The following is a 13,601-nucleotide window of genomic DNA, read 5'->3' as shown; positions in this document are numbered from 1 at the left end:
TTTTAATCTCAGTTGTGTTCATACAAGTTGACCATACTGAAGGACTGGAGCCATCTTTAAAACTGACGTGTTACTTAGACCACAACAGCTGCAGTAGCTGGTTGTTAATATCATCCTCTGTGTTTCCTGCTGAGAAGATGAATAGTTTTCACCGACACGTTTCTCGCGCTGTGTGATAGCCGGAGCGCCGTTTCAACTGCGCGCAAACGCACCCGTGACGCACGCTGGCACCGTCGCGCCTGGGAGGGGGACGCGAACATGGTCACATGGAGCTCCAAATAATCGGATATTTCTCGTGCATCGCTCTCTTTTCGAGCCCCTTGTTCAAGAAGCGTTTTATTTATGGGACCATAAAGTATGGCTGCCAAAGAAGATCTTTATTCCAAAATCATTCCACGTCGGTTCCGACAGAACAGATCCATCGTTGTCAAACACGGATCAAATTTGGAGGTGCTGTTATCGATGGGGTTTCCTAAAAACAGAGCGTAAGTGGAGATCGGCAACGCTGTTATTAAAAATGACAGACAAACGCTATTTCACGCACTAAAACTATCGGTTTTTCACTTATGGATCGGTGATTCGTTCGTAAAATATAAAGCGGTAACGAATAGAAATGTTAGGTAAGGTTTTAAGTGTAGTCGATACGTTTACTATGATGTAACTTAGTTTTAAATTAGACTCTTGGAGCTCATTTTCATTATTCTCCATTCTTAAACCTAAAAAGTCAACTTCACTGTTATTTGAAAGTTCAGCTCTTTAGGGAAAGGTTTGTAGCTGACCGTTACTTAAAGGAACTATGAATTAATTTACATTAGCTGCAATGACCATACTATATATCCATTGGGTTGGTTTCGTTTTGGTTTAGTAACTTTTTCTTCTGTTGGCACAGGAACTTTTAATTCATGCGGTATTGCTCTTGTCCTTTGAGCCAAATTGCAAAAATGAATGTGGCCCGTCAGTTTCACAGGCTTCTCTGTACGCTAGTCTGGCGGTTAATACCACAGACAGCGTTTTTCCTGCTGAACTAGTGCTTTAGTCTTCTCTTTCCTCCGGCTGGTCTCAGTCAGGCCCTGTTACTCCGATGACAGGGCACAAGCTACGAGCGGGCTTCTAGGGTCTGCTAGCTTGAGACTTCTAAGCTTTCACACGGGGAGTTATTAATACCCCTTACCACAGTCTCCCACTAGGAGATACTGACCCATTTTGTTTTTGATTGAAAAAAAACCAAAAAAAAACCTGATTTCATTTTCAGAACTGTGCCACTTGCCTAGATATGAGGAGCAATAAAATAGGACTAATGAAAGACTAATGAAGGCATTGTGTAAGATTGTCTGTGGCTCTTCAACGTGAAACGATCGCCATAGCGCAGTGGAGTTAGAACCCAGAAGGACATCTACACGGAGAGCATCTGTGCTCATCACAGCACGACGGATCTGGGGTGTCACAAGGTGCCGGCTTTCTGTCTTCCTTTGGCACCAGTTCGCTTGTCGTGGGAGGGAAACCGAAGGCCGAGCAGCTGCGTCTAACACTGGACTTGTCCACGTCTTCCTTGTTTGATTCAGGGAGCTCCTCCCTGCCTCCTGCGTATTGCCTCCTTCAGGGGCAACACGCCTTTTATGAGATTTTTGCATAACTTTTTTGGTTTGGTTTTTGTATCATAACTATCGTTTTCGTAGCTGAACCTATCAGTGAGAAAGTCAAGGCCATTATAGTTCAGTTGCAGGGAACTTGCTGTGTATTTCGTCTGTCGCACGGTGTTCTTCTGGAAATGAGGCTATTTTATTGTTAATTTGCCTTTGTTTATTTTCTTATTGCCTCATTTCTATCATATTGGATAGAATTTCAAGGTCATATAGACATTTTTCCCTGCTAAGCTTCCTCCTATAATCTTGTATATTGCTGCATAGCTTTTGTGTAAACTATGAAATTACTCTTTAAAAAAAAAACAAAAAAACAATACCATTAGCAATAAGAGCAGATTTCTATACAGGTACTTTACATACTTTACGAATACTTTACATTGACCTTGACACCAGATCACTGCTGTTTATTTAGCAGGTTCAGTCTGCACTGCCCATCATTTCCCTCAAAATGCCATTACTGTATTTCTTTTAGCTTTAGTTGTTTTGTAGCTGTTCTTTAGGCCCAAGTTACCATAATGCAGTACAAACCTGTTGCCCGTTTCTACTGTGTTACATTTCAAGGGCTCGTTGTAAAAAGATAGTGTCCTTTTTCTGAGAACCTACTTGCATCACAGTCTGGCTGTGTCATTGTGGTTTTATGTCAGGCCAATGCCGCCTGCTTCTAACATGTTGTACGGCACACACAGCACCATAGATGGTATTTCATGCTTTCACGGAGACACCACATTATTGGTATCCCTCTCTGAGTCGAAGGGTTTGAATGTTCGCCCTGAAGCCTCGCTGGCCTCTGCGCTGTTCCCTCACGAGCAGCCGGGGGCTAGGCCAAAGCCGCCGCTGAGCTCACAGGTGTTGCGGTGTGTCGGTTTCGCTCAGCCAGCTGCATGCCTCTCGTCCCCTCGGTCGGTCCCTGATGGCTCAGTCCCGTGCGAGACAGACACAGCAGCTGTTGTTCTGCAGGGCTGTACTCGAGCCAGTGGACACGCGGGCATTGTGCATGCGCTCACACTGGCCACAGCTTCTCTTCCGTCAGCTGACCACACCTCGCAAGGCTGCGCAGCACAGCTGAGGTGCACGGACAAACCTTTGCTCTGCTTAAAGCATGTAGGCTGCTCTTCCCAATCCCTGCCATAAACATGGAGCCTCTGTCAGCGTGTGGTGGGGTGTGCATCTGTCTGAGAGCCGCGCTCTCTCTCAGTAGTGAGTCCACCATCTGTGTCTGCTGTGGCTGTGCCAGTTCGAGAGGGGTGCCTCCAAGAACGAGTGTCCGAGCTCTGGGGAGACGTGGCCGGACACGGCCCTCTTCCCCTGCCAACCAGCCGGCAGGCTTCAGGAGTAGTAGCTCATGGACCTTTAATTACTGACCTTAGGTGGTTCCATTTTACACATGTTACAGCGGATGTTGATTTTAAATGGAGGGGTAGCAACATTGCCCACAGTTGTGTTCCACACAGAAATGGCTTCCGCTGCCTGTAAACAGGCAAATATGTTTTCTGTTTTTTAATTCTACTTCATCTTGGGTCCCTTTGCCTTCCCAAAGGCCTTTCTTATATTGCCAGAGTTTTCTGTTTGCCATTAGCTAATACATTGATATGTATTTGCAAAACAAATGTGTATAAATGTATGAACCGTATAAATGCTGCATCCGAAGCAGAATTTTAGATAAATTGCTAAATTGCTAACACATTTTAAATGAAATTATAATCGCTTTATATCTGAAATGATTCTTAACTTTAAATTTAGTGTTTTGTTGTTTTGTTGTTCGTGTACTTTTATGGTGTCATCTTCACAATTTTCTGTGGACTCCTGCTAATTATCTAATAGTACAGTTGTTTAACTCAAAAATCCATGCAAACGTGAACTAGACTTGACTAGCATGAACTAAACTAGCATCAGACCTCTCGTCTGTGCATACTGCCTTACAGTACCTCACTCTCCCCAGAGGCATAATATGGCTTTTGTTTGCTTTTGATGGAGCTGTACTGCCACAGAGACTCCGGGATAATCAACTCCGTGTTCAGAGACGGGAGAGAGGAAGCATCTCGTTTGCTTTTGTACATGTTGTGGGGGCTGGTGGCCAAGTGTAATTAGTGCAGAGAGCCACGTCTGTTGACACCCCACCGTTTTGTCCGCTCTATTAGTCTTGAGTTTATACCAGGGTGATCTCCTTCATGAATGCTGAGAAGACCCTTCTGACAGACGTCTGAAAGGACGTTTTGCAGTTATGTAAGTGCAGAAAAAGGACAACATTAAGAACTCCACCTGTTAGCTAGTGTTTTTTTTTTTGCCCCCTTTAATTATAATTTGTTTTATTAATGATACATTTTTAGGTACAGGCTTCTGCAATATGTTTTTCCAGAACACCAATTGAAATGATTCATTTCTATGCTGTGCACAGACCTCACACATCAAACCATGCATAGTACCATGCAAAGGTTTTAGTCCCCCTAAGTTATGTCTAAAAGTCTTTTATCTGAACCAAAAGTGTTTATTTGGGGCCGAAAGATAAACAAACTCAGGGTAAATGCTTCCGAGCTTCTGCTTTTGTTCATTTTCCATCCAAATGAAGTGTCACAGCTTCAGTTATGACAAGGTCCTGTTCTCCCCGGCCTGTCTGTGTTCTGTGTTAGTTGTGGTTCAGTAAGTTGAAGTGGTTATCATGCTGAAAGATTTTTCCCAGTGAAACCTAAAGCAACTATACCTGTTCTTATCGCCAGATATCAGTGATGTTTTGTAAAACACATTGAAATAGTTCTTACATTTCATTGCATTGTTTATTTGCATTAATGTTTTACTTTATTAGTTTCAAATGGTGTTATATAGTATTTTAACCTGCAGGTAACATTTACTGCTAAGATAAAAGATTCTTGGGTGGTCTGACACTTTTGTACAGTGCTGTATGTTGCAAAGTTTCTTGCATTGAACAGGCTACATAAAAATCCTCTGAATTCATCATCTCTACACCCAGGAGCTTTACTAAACTGTACTGGTAAACAGAAATTACATCTTTTTTTTGGATCACTAAAGCACATCTGACTTGCATGATGAGGATGTTCACGGTTATGAATCGTTCTTGCTGTTTCGCTCTTCACGGAACAGAGACTTGGGGAAGGGCTGCAGACAGGAAATGTAAGCATGCAGGCATGTCTGAGGCCAAAGGGATTTCCCCCGCAGAGCAGCAGGGAGAAGGTGTGGAGCCGGCAGCTAGGTAGTGCTGGGGGTACGGGAACATGGGAGGATGCTCCGCTCTGCCGGGACACTGACCACATTCAAAGGGAGCGCTGGGTACATGGTGTCGTTTCTAACAGTGAAGGTTTAAGTGGCCACTGGGAACACAGCTAAAATGAACACTGGCGAGGATCCCGGGCTCCTGGTTAAATCTTGACAATGCCAGTAATCGTCCCCCTCTGAAGAGACGTTAGCCCTCAGATAAGGAGCAAAACTAAAAATTTAGCCACCTCTTCACAAGCAGTTTATGGTTCAAAGGAGATTCGCGTGCGGAGACAAAATTGTCCCTGTGCCTGTGTGGACAGCATGGTGTCCATCTGTACAGTGGGGTTGTAACGAGGCTTGCAGGTGGAGAGGAATCTCGATGGACACACAGTGGGTTTAGTCTCCATCTGCACCCCCACCCTCCCTTTTCAGCGCTGCGCTTCAAACGGACACGTTACAAGGGGAGTGTGTCTTGAAGGCGTGCAAATACTTATCCATCTCATCCCAGAGGCATTGTTCTGGATTGTTTGGGTCCATGTGCAAAGCTGTATAAGAAACCTTGGGATAATCCTACCATGAAAAGTTCAATTTCAGTCCTAATCTACCAAAGATCATGCAGTCAATCAAATGTTAAAATTAATCTGAACTATTTACTGACAAGCACCACAAACAAGATGTGATATTCAGTGTCTTTTCCAGGTTTAAATATACTTCTACTAACTTCTGGGTGCAGGTATTGGTCACTTTTAGGCACCCATGTTTGAGAAATCATTTGTAGGAGCTTCTTTTGCTTGAAAATTTGGCTGTCTGCTGTAGCTGAGCTCTGTGGAGAGTTGTTTAAGCTTTGGCAAAGCTTTCAAAGCATCTCATACTGGGACTTGAAACCACATTTGCAAAAGACAATGGACCATTAGTCCAGGACCTTAAATACTACACTATTGTTTTTCCTATGTTGAAGAACTATGAAATTGGTTTGCATAAGTAGCCGGCTCTGTGAAAACAAAACTGTCTGTTCATTTATACCTTAACCCTAAGTGTCCGACATCGGTTTCTTCTGAGAGGCTTTGTAATGAAAAGAAGATCTAAGCTGTCTCAGTTATAATTACAAGTGCAGTTACATGTACTGACAAGATTTACATTCATTTGTTGCAGTGATGATTAGTCAGAAGATTAGACAGCTGAATGGATTTTTAAATGATGTGAATCCATTTTAAGCTACATTTTTACTTTCATGTAGTGTCATGTGATTCACCAGTGCAAGATTATTCCTTATTCCATATTGGTAGACATTTGTAGGACAATGTTTACTGATCACAGTCTTTCCATAGTGTCAGCCTCATTACTAAATGGTGTCACTGACATCAGGTTCGTTCCACTGCAAGCTAAAATAAGAAATAACTTAGTAATTGATTGGAAACTTTCAATAGCTTGATCATAAGATACTCAGGTGTTCTTTCCACTTTTAGTTTCAGAAGCCTCCATTAGTGGAACATTAGTGTGGTATTTTGTAATAATAAAGTAGTAGTGTTAAAAGACTTGCTTTTTCCCCTGGGCTGTAATAATAAAAGGGGATGTGCAGTAATCTCATTTTCTTAATGCAGTAAGTACTTAAGGTATGCTTGTAAATTTACATCCTTTATAGTGTCAGATGGAGAGCAGCAAACACACAAGGTCCTGAGTCACAGGACACTGAGCGTCTGTTACGCGTTGTTTACTTGTACGGTGTCTTTGGTGTCAGCAGAGTAGGTAATTCTCTGATGCAGCCTGTATCAGTGGTCTATGGTCAACTGGTTTATTTATAGACAAGGGAAATTTGTCAGATTAGGTTTGGTACATGATCGAGCTTCAGGGAAGTTACTCAACTTTTGATAATTATACATTTGTGGGTTTAGTGCTTTGTGAAAGGAAACTGCACATTTGACATAAGGAACTGATGATTCACATTTTGTCACTGTTGATTTGCTCATTAAGTGTACTGCGTATTTTATCCGGGCCGCCATGAACGGAGCAACGCTTTGTGCCACCACAGTCACAGTCAGTCTTAGTCAGAACTTAGTCAGGTACCTCTGGTGCCCGTCAAAGGAAAACGGAGAACACACTGTTCTTGCTGTTGTTTTTTAAGCACTGATACAGAAGTCTCTAGACTGACCGTTGCTTGCGGAGCAACCGAGGTCTCGCATTGGAACATTGTTTCAGATGTATTAGCAGTTCATAAGGGGAAGTCCTAGTCAGCTGTGGTGTTTCGCTTCAATAGTGCTACTTAATAAAGGCAATGTGAGAGGGATCTACTGACACCTGTGTCTCCGGCCTTAGCACACCAAAGCTGTAGTTTGCACTAGCATTACTGAAAGGTCAGAGGCAGCCTGGTGATTTGAAGACAACTGTTAGCAGTAAGCTGTATCTGCTCTCACTGCACACTCTGCTTCTGTATACTGTAGTAGGTTTTTTTTTCCCAACACCATGGAATACAGATCTCAAACTGCACACAACCCCCCCCCCCCCCCCAAAAAAAAACAAAAAAACAAAAAAACAAAAGAAGGCCAGTAGCTCAATGCGAGTGCTGCACAGCTCATAACCATGTTTGTTGATTGAGGCCAAGCTTTCAAGTGACCAGTCTGCAGATGAGAGGTCACACTGCAGGCTTGCTGTAAGACATCCACCACCTGCTCATCAAAGAGCGGACCATCAAAGGTGGAGAGTGTCACGCTATTTAAATGAAAGCAAGCAAATAGTTGAAAGTCTCTGTTGACCAAGGTTCTCCTAATTGTAGCGTTTTTAGCTGTGATCTCTCCCTTATGCTAAACGAGCTCGTCTTGGACACTAGAGTATTCAGGCAGATGGAGTAGAGGCGGGAGAGGAGCACAGACAAAACCTTCATCCCAGCATGAAAATCAAGCTCGAATTATCTGCGGAGGAGCTAACAAATCCAGCTCGTGAGACCACGAATGCTTTGATGACGCTTCATTTTTTAAACATGTATAGATATCTATGAAATCGCCCTCTTTTTGCCATGCAGCTTTATGTGTGAACACAGAGCTTACGATCTAGGCATTGTGTGATGGGACATTAGTTAAACACCACATGAACGCAACATAGTTAAAAATGTGATGCCATCTAAACTTCTTCTTAGGCCGCTGAAGATTAGGCTGATTTCACCAAAACCCACATTTAAATTGTCCCAAAACCACCAACGCACACGTTATTAAAACCATTTACAAAGTCATCTTATGCACCATACAAGCTCTCGATTAAATCTGATGTTTGGGGGGGGGAGTGCGAGAGAGGAAGGAAGACCCTCTCCCACACACCTAACCGTCTCCACAGGCTCTTGTGAAAATGTCAGAGAGGTGTTGCATCAATCGTATGTGCCTTTCTTTCTCAGAAATGTCTATTTTGGTGCTGGGCATCTTAAAGAAGCACATATCAGCAGAAAAAGCTGCTCGCTTCAAGCGTGAGGTGCATCCTGGGACACAGAGAGTTACTTCTTGGCTTTCCAGCCTCCTGCTCACTCGCTTGGGAGTAGCTAGCTCAGGCGAGAGCCTCTCCCATGGCACGCCACGTGCGGCACGATGCAGAGTTCACAGCCAGGGAACGTCACTGCGTACTTCTCCCTCTCGCTTCATACGTGTTGTTTGTTGAGGGGTGAAAATTGGAGTGGTGGAAAAGCAATATGGTGACGCTGCACGAATGAAAACGCTGTGCCGGACTGATCTGTGCCAGACGTTTCCGTTTCAGCAGAAAACGGTGGAATGTCTGCTTTCCATAAATTCTTCTGCAGCAAAGCGTGATGTTCTCCATAATGTGCTGTGTTTTTGCTGCCGTGGTTTGTGGGTATTTTCCATCAGTCCGTCTTGATTGCAGGTTCAAGGCCCTGGTTTCTACTGGAGGCAGGAGCGTACAGCTCGCGTGTGACTGGTAAGACTCCATTCGTGATGTTTTATTGAAAATGTAAGAGTTAATCGCCACCACTCCTAGAGAGCTTCCATCCTGCAGAGTATAGTTATAAACATAACCTAACCATGCCCCACCTGAACCAGTTAATCTTGGCCTGTGAGGACATCTGAATAGTAGAGGCAGGTGTGCTGGAACCAAGCTCAGAAGGGTGATGGTTTAGGAACATCTACTTATAGTCCCCTTCCTATGATGTTCTGCTGCCCCCCATTGGCTATACAGTGAATTACATCACATGTCAAATTGCAGTCATGGAGGACCACAGCACTGTATGGTACTTTATCCTCCCAACAGGTTTTAATCCTTGTTACTGGGGCCTCCATGAGTTCACTTAGGAGATCTTGAGCTATGGTCATCCAAGAACGCAGTTTAACATTACAGCTTTATGTAATAGGGGGGGGGGACACTAGACCAATTGGCTCTTTTTACATTTATGGCATTTAGCTGACACTTTTACCGAAAACCACTTACAATTATAACTGAATACAGTTTGAGAAATTGAGGGTTACAGGTCTTGCTCAGGGATCCAACAGTAGCAACCTGGCAGTGGTGGGGCTTGAACCAGCAACCTACCGATTACTAGTCAAGTACCTTGTATCATAGTAACATTTCCCTCACTCTCTGTAACTTGGAGGAAGTGGTCTGTTGTCTCCTCAGGCTCTTCTCCCATGTGGATGACCCCTTTCTGGATGACCCGTTACCCCGAGAATACGTGCTGTACCTGCGGCCCAGCGGACCTCTTCAGAACCAGCTCTCTCACTTCTGGCAGCAGTCCCGCCTGATCTGTGGCAAAAACAAAGCTCACAACATTTTCCCCCACATCACACTCTGCAAGTTCTTCATGGTGAGCGCTGGAGCAGAGTGCTATTCCACAGCTATTGTTGAGGGGACATATGGCCCATCTTGCACTGTTTGAATATAGCAGAAATTAAACATTCTCCCATCCTGTTGCTTCTCGGTGCTATAAGTTACCGTATGCTTTAAAGATTCCTGTGTTTTGGTTCTGTTCTGGTGTTCGTTTTAGCAGTAATTATCAACCAGGACCTTATCTGAGTTAACCGAAGTTACAACCTTAACTAGTTCAGTGTGCTTGAGGATCTGGGGTGCCCGCTCTCTCTCTCTCTCTCTCTCCCTCGCTCTCTCTCTCTCTCCCTCGCTCTCTCTCTCTCGTCCAGTGTGCAGACAGTAAGGTGGAGGCTCTGTGTGGGGCTCTGCAGTCTACAGTGAGCCAGTGGAGAGGTCGTTTCCCAAGCCTCTTACCCCTTCAGCTTTACACCTCTGCCAACTTCATCGGCCTCTTCATCGAGGAGCAGGTGGCGGAAACGCTGAAGAAATTCGCAGCTGACTTTGCTGTTGAAGCGAGCAGTAAAGCAGGTAGAACACCGCTAGACTACTCCCCTCCCATTCATCCATTAACAAGCATCACTGCACAGCTCTTATACCTTTTGTAAGGAAGTGAGGTAACAGGAATTTCTCTGTACCATCTCTTAGATGTCCACGTGGAGCCCCATAAGAAGCAGCTGCACGTGACTCTAGCCTACCAGTTTCCCAGCAGCCACTTGGCTTCCTTGGAGAAACTGGCGAAAGGAATCGAGGCCAAGCTTGGCTGTGACTGGCTTGCTGTTCTGTTCTCAAGGGACATCAGATTTGCAAATCACGAGGTAGGTGTTTGATCGAAGAGTTTGTTGCCATCGCTTTATTTGTTGTTTTCATTTGGAAGTAGCTAATCATTCTGGGCTGGTTTCCAACACCGTGATTAAGCCTAAATCTAATCTGTTCAGTGGCATATCATCATTGGCATCATGATTTAGACCAAGACTAGGCTTAATGCATGTCTGGAAAACCGGTGATATGTCTTATCACGCCTGCTTTCGTTTTGCACTCTCTGATGTTTAGACTGTTAAGGTAATGTACCCCTACGTACCTCAAAATGACGACGAGCTGGACCTTGTGCCGGGGGACTTTGTCTTCACGTCTCCCCTGGAGCAGCTGAGCACCAGTGAGGGCTGGGTGTTTGGCACATCTATGGGCACAGGGCTTTCTGGGATGCTGCCTGAAAACTATGTCAGTCGGGCTGATGAGTGCGACACCTGGGTCTTCCACGCGTGAGTTCCAGTCCCACCTGTCGCTGCCATGATTCAAAAAAACACCACAAGCAGCGAGGGCATGCCTGCCATGTTGGATGCATCTTCTGTGCACAAGTGTTTGGTGCCACCTTTAAGACACCTTTATGGTATTCTCCTGTGACATGGCATAAGGCTGTTGAGAATGGGGTTCCTCCTCTGCTTCTTACACAGGTCACACTCATTCTTCAGTGCCTCACCTTCAGAAAAGAGCAACAAAGAAAACAAAACCCTGGATGGACTGCTTAACTTCCCGTGCCTGGATAATTCCAGATCTGGGGAGTCGACCATCATGAGCGTGGTCTGCCAATCTATGCAGGTGCCTTAACCCAGCGTAATGCAGCTTCTATAATGCACATGACTTGTTGTTGGGATGTGTTAATTCTATTATGACTAAGGAGTGCATTCTTGAAAGCATCTTAGATTAGGTGTGCTAGTGAGAGATTAGAATCCCTTCGCTCATTAGTGAACACATTCATCAGGACTGAAGACACTTGCCTTGACTCCAGAGTGTTTTGTGCTGGTTCAGGTACTCCGAGTGACCAGAGTGTCTCCTGAAAGGACACTGTTTGTGTGTCGTCATGGAGAGAGGATGGATGTGGTGTTTGGGAAACACTGGCTCTCGCAGTGCTCTGATGCCAAAGGTACATGCATCCACATGGAGACGAGCTTGTCTCTAACAGGCTTGTCCACAAACGCTCGCGTTCACACTCGCCCAAACCATTCGGCCTTTCTGCAGGCAGATATGTGCGAAGTAACTTGAACATGCCCCCTTTCCTGCCTGCCTGGGCCGGAGGACACCGGGATTATGACATGGATGCTCCCATCACAGTGGTCGGAGCCACGCAGGCCCGGACTGTGGGTGAGTGGTCTTTCCCCAGCGCTTGGTATTCTAACTGAACCATCTCCCCCTTTGGCTCAGCCGAAGCCTAACTGCTAGTGCTGGCCTGTGTGTTGCAGGCGAGGCATTACTGGAGAGCAACACTACTGTTGACTTCGTTTACTGTTCCCCGAGCCTTCGCTGTGTTCAGACAGCCCACGAGATGCTCAGAGGCATGTATCGCATGTAATCTGTAACCGGTGCCTTGTGCCGTATGCCCGGGAGTGTGACCTATGACCTCTGATGTCACAGGTATGCAGCAGGACGGGAAGCTGAGGATACGAGTAGAACCGGGCCTGTTTGAATGGACTAAATGGCTCTCTGGGAGTTCTCTACCTGCATGGATACCCACCACAGACCTTGCTGCAGCTAATCTCAGTGTCGACACAACATACAGGTGTAGACGTTATGGCACAGTATTTTTTGGAAAGGTTTAGAATGTTGTTTTCTTATGTGCACACAATACAAGAAGCATCATGGTTAAAATAGGCCCACGCTTTTACCTTACAGACCTCGCATCCCTGTTAGTAAACTAAACGTGTCTGAGTCCTATGACACCTATATGACCCGGAGCTACAAAGTGACCAAAGACATCCTGGCAGAGTGCAAAAACAAGGGTGAGGACCAGGCACATAACGTTGGCTCATGGAATGGTTCTGGATTGTCCTGGGCAGAAATCCTTAGTGTGCTCGTCTCTTTGTCACTAGGAAACAACGTTCTGATTGTCGGTCATGCTTCCTCTCTAGAGGCCTGCACCAGACAGCTCCAGGGACTTCCCCTGCATAACTCCAAAGAGTTTGTCCAAGTCGTTAGAAAAGTACCTTTATTTTCTCTCTCTCTCTCTGTCTCTTTCTCTTCCCCCCATAATGCCAGCACTAAAGTGCATCTTTCTCCTTCCAGATTCCTTATCTGGGTCTGTGTGCGTGTGAAGAGCAGGACACGGGTGTGTGGCAGCTGGTGGCCCCTCCTGTCTGCCCCCTGACACACGGACCCAATCACAGCTTCAGCTGGAGAGATAGCCTACAGCAGGAATGACCTGTCCTGTCCTGTCCTGTCTGCCTCCTGACACACGGACCCAATCACAGCTTCAGCTGGAGAGAGAGCCTACAGCAGGAATGACCTGTCCTGTCCTGTCCTGTCCTGTCCACCCCCTGCTCCTTCCGAATGATTGTTCACGTGATGGACATTTTCTGGAACGGACAAAACTGTCCCCTCCACGTTTGAGTTTGTGACCTTGATCACTGGGACAGGACTTGGGTGTTTTAGGCCACATTTTATGTTTACATGTGGAAAGGGGACAGTGACAGATGGACATTATGAGTGATGTGGTCAGATTGATGTGGTCAGGGTAATCTCAGGGCATTGATTATCACTCTTAACACATGAAGCACAGGTCTTATGACACAATCACCATAATTCATTTTCAGGCTCTCTGGATGCAAGCATGAGTTTGCAACAGCACCGTCAATTGCAGTATAATCAGTGAAAGGCAGTGTATTGTGCAAGAATTATTCCTTGATCTACACTTTCAGGGTAATCTCTTTAATAAACAGCTGTCAAGTTGCACATTTCTAATTATGTCATGAATAACTTTGTCAGACAGCCACATTGCCATAAGTCACTGCTGTAATATTTACTTTTAATTCCTCTAAGTTAATAGATAAGGTTGGATGATAAATAATAGTAATAAAAGTGAAGAAGGAAGAGGCAGTACCTATAAAACGCACAACAGACATGTTTTTCCACTGCCAAGCATACTGTTGTGGTTTCATGGGAACACTAAGATTTGGATTC

General features: G+C 45.1%; 1 protein-coding gene across 1 annotated transcript; it reads left to right on the top strand.

Annotated features, from left to right (window-relative positions):
* Window positions 1-122: 122 nt before the first annotated feature.
* Window positions 123-13,375, top strand: ubash3bb (ubiquitin associated and SH3 domain containing Bb). The gene is made up of 14 exons (XM_035534125.1): window positions 123-485; window positions 8,715-8,768; window positions 9,462-9,648; window positions 9,980-10,178; window positions 10,296-10,465; window positions 10,701-10,909; window positions 11,102-11,246; window positions 11,457-11,571; window positions 11,667-11,789; window positions 11,888-11,980; window positions 12,060-12,204; window positions 12,318-12,424; window positions 12,515-12,624; window positions 12,708-13,375. Exons 1-14 carry the CDS (start codon window positions 358-360, stop codon window positions 12,840-12,842), a joined length of 1,920 nt encoding a protein of 639 aa, XP_035390018.1. The 5' UTR covers window positions 123-357; the 3' UTR covers window positions 12,843-13,375.
* Window positions 13,376-13,601: the final 226 nt, after the last annotated feature.

Source organism: Electrophorus electricus, chromosome 15, assembly GCF_013358815.1.
Source record: "Electrophorus electricus isolate fEleEle1 chromosome 15, fEleEle1.pri, whole genome shotgun sequence".
Classification (NCBI taxonomy): domain Eukaryota; kingdom Metazoa; phylum Chordata; class Actinopteri; order Gymnotiformes; family Gymnotidae; genus Electrophorus; species Electrophorus electricus.
The sequence above is the reverse complement of the archived record's forward strand: the minus strand, read 5'-3'. Positions and strand labels throughout refer to the sequence as shown.

What these genes read in the sequence shown, in the direction of transcription:
- ubash3bb (XM_035534125.1), top strand. Translation starts at nt 358, where the DNA reads ATGGCTGCCAAAGAAGATCTTTATTCCAAAATCATTCCACGTCGGTTC. An exon ending in GGGTTTCCTAAAAACAGAGC is followed by an intron (nt 486 to 8,714) that starts GTAAGTGGAGAT and finishes TCTTGATTGCAG; the next exon opens with GTTCAAGGCCCTGGTTTCTA. An exon ending in TCAGATTTGCAAATCACGAG is followed by an intron (nt 10,466 to 10,700) that starts GTAGGTGTTTGA and finishes TCTGATGTTTAG; the next exon opens with ACTGTTAAGGTAATGTACCC.